This window comes from Poecilia reticulata, linkage group LG22, assembly GCF_000633615.1.
Source record: "Poecilia reticulata strain Guanapo linkage group LG22, Guppy_female_1.0+MT, whole genome shotgun sequence".
Classification (NCBI taxonomy): Eukaryota; Metazoa; Chordata; class Actinopteri; order Cyprinodontiformes; family Poeciliidae; genus Poecilia; species Poecilia reticulata.
Window position 1 is genome coordinate 11,883,046 of NC_024352.1, and position 4,219 is coordinate 11,887,264.

General features: G+C 46.5%; 2 protein-coding genes across 3 annotated transcripts in view; one reads left to right on the forward strand and one right to left on the reverse strand.

Annotated features, from left to right (window-relative positions):
* The window catches only part of pak6 (p21 (RAC1) activated kinase 6), a 22,817-nt gene extending 21,309 nt beyond the window's left edge, over positions 1–1,508 (forward strand). For both annotated transcript variants that reach the window (XM_008399466.2, XM_017302535.1), the window contains one exon: positions 387–1,508. In XM_008399466.2, the coding sequence (XP_008397688.1) occupies positions 387–554 (168 nt within the window). In that variant the 3' untranslated portion in view covers positions 555–1,508. The remainder of the gene's footprint in view (positions 1–386) is intronic.
* Positions 1,509–1,843: 335 nt separating this feature from the next.
* On the reverse strand, positions 1,844–3,993 carry ankrd63 (ankyrin repeat domain 63). The gene has a single exon (XM_008399465.2). It carries the CDS (start codon positions 3,876–3,878, stop codon positions 2,271–2,273), a length of 1,608 nt encoding a protein of 535 aa, XP_008397687.1. The 5' UTR covers positions 3,879–3,993; the 3' UTR covers positions 1,844–2,270.
* Positions 3,994–4,219: the final 226 nt, after the last annotated feature.

The window sequence follows — 4,219 nt, forward strand, 5'->3', positions numbered from 1 at the left end:
TATGCAGAAGGAATATTCTCTCTGGTCAGTTTCATTGGCCCAAATGCGAAGCACAATATTTGGTGGACAATGATCTGCACATATTCTTTAATGTGCCATGGTGGTGGCAGCATTGTGCTGCAGGATGCTTTTCCTCAGCAAGGACAGGGAGGGAACAAATAGTTCAGAGTTGATTGATGTTGGAAGAAAACCTGCTAGATCTTCCAACAAACCTGAGACCTGGATCAAGGTTCCCCATTTAGCAGGACAATAATCCTTAACATTCAGTTGGAGATAAAACACCGGACTCCCAGGGCTAATGTGCTGCATATTTTACATGTCATATCTCCAACAACAGCATGCCATCATATTCTGGTAGAGTAATTTTCTTTTTCTATCCAATCCAGATCTCTCCAGTTCTCAAAGACTTCTTGGATCGCATGTTGACCCGTGACCCTCTGGAGCGGGCTAGTGCCACCGACTTGCTGGAGCACCCCTTCCTGCTGCAGAGCGGCTCACCTCAGTGCCTGGTCCCGTTGGTGGAACAGTATCGGAAACGCATGTCTCGCTGCTGACCCATTCAGCTCAAAGTCCCCAAATGGGCCAACTTCAGCCTGCCCTGTACTGTACGCCTCCAGAAGAGGACTAGCACCAGGACCCAGCTTTCCTTACGGGGCTGACGATCCCCCCAGAAGCAGACCCAGGCAGCATTCTGCTGCCGCCGTCATGGTGGCCACATAGTTTGTCAAATGCGGCATGGTCTCGGGCATGTGAGAAGCACTTTAGGAGCGAGCTAAAGGCAGCATGCAAGTCCTCACCTCTCAACTCAATTGGCTTCCTGCAACTTTCGGTGTGGATTAACACGCTATGCAGCCTGATGCACTGACAGCCGAAATCTGTCTTTCACACATGTTCCAAATAAGTGGTACTCTAAAATCCCTTTGTGGTGTTTTTAGTGGGCATTAATGCAAGCTGTGCAAACTCATTAGGCTCAAACCACAGTGGCTCATTGTGACAGGATAAAGGCACCTCTGCACATCCATTCTGTTGAGGAAATTGGACAACGATACACTCTTTGCATGGCCAAATGGAAGCACACCTGGCCTGATGTGAATGCTTGAATACGTACCGGGGATGAGAAAGACAATTATCCTATATTAGCATAATAAATGGGTAAATAAAAGCCCAGCTGCTACTATTGGACTACTGGGGGGGAAAAAACCCAGCGCCACTCTCCTCTTCTACTCCACTTTTACATATTTATTTATTTCTAAAAAAAAAAAAAAAAAAAAGGTGTTGTTTGTTGTTTGTATGATGTGAAATTGCAAATATGGTTACATAATTAATAAATATGGACTCAGACACATTAACAATGTAAATAGAAATCCTGAATATTAGGGTCTTTACCACTGATAAGTTTGAATCTTACTTTTATTTCATAAAACATGAGTGTAGTGTATGTATGCGTGAAGGAGCAGGTGTGTGTTACGCAACGTCATTGTTGATACAACCCTCTTTGTACTGTGACAGATGTGACGAAAAAAGAAAAGCCACAAGATGTGTGCAGTGATCCTGAATACGATGTGTGTGTGCGTGGGCGTGTGCGCGTGCGTGTGTGTGTGGGGGTGTGCGTGCGCATGTGTGTGTGAATATGAGGGACTGTTTTTGCATTTGTTTGCCTATACAAAGCACACAGGCCTGGCATGTAGTGCTGCAGGACACCCTCCTGCCCAGAAAACACTTTGCACATAGTCTTTGTAATCCCACACGGATACACTAGTTTCATGTATTTCTATTCCTGTGTGGCAAAGAGAGCAATGCATTTTAATTTTGTATAAATCAATAAATGACGCGTACTGAACCATAAATGCAACTCGATTTATTCTTTTTTGTACGAGAAGAAAAATACAAGTGAATGGGACAAAAGTACAAGAGTTTACAGTTTTATTGGGCATATCGCCATGTTTTCACAGTCACAAAATCTTCTAAAGCAAAATACAGTTTTTTTGCAATTAGGTTCATGTGATATGAATCCAAAAAGAAAAAAAATCACAGCATAAAATCTATATAGTGTAGCATAAAATGTGTTGTAAATGAGTAATCAGCATTAAAGTTTTTTATACTCCAATAGAAATCTTGCAAAAACAACTGGCAACAAAACAGTATATATTTTCTTAAGAAGAAACATAAGCTGTCAAAGAATTGAGACTGTCAGGTTTAAAGTGCAATAAAAAAACAACAACAAAAACAGCACAACCAGGCTCTTCTGTTTGTTGGAAATTGTCCTTTATCTAATCGAGGGTAGACTGAGACGAGTAGCTTTCAAACTCACACTTTACAGCGCTGATGCTGTCGACGCTCGGCTGGCTGTTGACCTGCTGGTGTGTGTGTGACAGAGGGTAGGTTTCAGAGCGGGACATCCGACCTCTTCTGTTCGAGGAGCCGGACGAACAGTCGATCACCATCCTCATAAACTCTGGAGCGGTGAAGCGACGCAGCAGTCTGGTCCCCAGGCCCATGAACCCCGGGGCGCGGCCCGGGATCCTCTCCGTCTCCATCTCCTCTCTTGGGAAAAGGAATTTGTTGTGTCTGGAAACTGAGCCGAGGCTTCCCCTCTTCTGTTGCCCTCTTCGGCTGAACGGGGCCATGTGGCTAGCTTCCTCGGTTTGGGGCTTGACTTTCTCCTGGAGTGCTTTCCCAGACTGAGTCTTGCTTTTTAAAAGAGGTTTTGGAAATGAAGCGATTTGGCTGCCATCCTTTGTCAGTGCCCCGGGTTTCCCTTGACAGTCGGTCTTGTCTATTAGGCATCGGTCATCCTGTAGTGAGGCTCTCTTTAATTTGCTGGCTGGCAACCTCATGTCACGCACATCACCCTGATAGGACTGCTTTCTGCTGCTCAGAAGGTCCAGGTTAAATGACTTTGCCTTTCCCCAGAGCGGAAAACTATCCTGTTTTTGCTCTGGAAACCGAATGTCTCGGCCGACGTCTTTCTGGCTCGGCTCACCAACAGAGTTCATTTTTGACCCCTTCAGCTCTCTAAGCTGGCAGTTTTGCAGCTGTTTGGCTGTGAAGAGAATGCTGTGATCCTCCTCAGCCTGGCTTTTCTCTATCTGAGGAGGCAGAGCCCAGCTGTTTTGATGATTGTCCTCTTGAGACTGACTCCTGGGACACCTGAAACGGTTCCATGGTCCACCGCTTTCTCCTATTTTTGTCTGTCTCTGAAACACATCTGGCAGTTGCTCTTCATCCGCTGATTGCTTGGAAAACTTCTCAAGAACATGCCTGGGGAGCCTATTGGGCAGCCGACGTTCTACTTCAACAGCCGTCACCACATCAACAAGTGGATCGTCTTTGCAAGCGCTCTTTCTGCAAGGAAAATTTAAAATCTGGACGCATTGGTTGTGCCCAAAAAAGTTGGCAATCTCTTTAGCCGAGTGACCAGCACTGTTGGTCCGGTCTAGTCTCAGTCCCAGTCTTTTGAAAGCTCTCACCAGGAACTCCAGGACCTGGCTGTGCCCAGAAAAGGCAGCGTACATGAGGGCACTGTTTCCCCAGGAATCAGAGACATCCGGGTCGGCATTGAACTGCACCAGAAGTTTGACGACGTCCAAGTGGCCCATCTCGCAGGCGTGGCTCAGAGCTGTGCGGCCGTCCTCATCTTGACAGTTGACATTTGCCCCTTTCTCCAGCAGCAGCCGTGTGAACTTGGTTCTGGTCCCGGGGTCTTGCAGACACACAGCGTACATGAGTGGCGTGCGACTGTTCTCAGTCTTAGAGTTGATTATGCGCCCATCCAAGGCGTCCAGGATGAAACGTGCGAGGTGGACTTTACCGCCGTGCATTGCATCCAGGAAGGTTTTGGTGCCAGAGCCCTGGCGCAGATCTTTTGGCCTCATCATCTTTCACGCACTTGTGGAGACGAGTCGACAAATGAAGAAGAGGAAAGTGTGGCGACTTGTCCAACGCCTCTCTGTGATGGCAGTATGCATTCACCACAGAGTAAGAGTCAGAGTGGAGCTGCCGGTGTTTTTATACCTCCCTCTCCACATGCCCTCCCAACGTTTCCTTGGCAACAAACGTCTGAGGACCATTATGCAGTGGCAGCATCCATTCAGCCCGAGCACTCTCTGCCTGGAGAGAAATATATGCTATTTGAACAGAATAATTACTCAAGGAGAAAAACATGCCCAGTGTTTTTCATGTCAAGTTTGTAAAATAAAAGTATATCTCTTTGATTTTT

What these genes read in the sequence shown, in the direction of transcription:
- ankrd63 (XM_008399465.2), bottom strand. Translation starts at nt 3,878, where the DNA reads ATGATGAGGCCAAAAGATCTGCGCCAGGGCTCTGGCACCAAAACCTTC.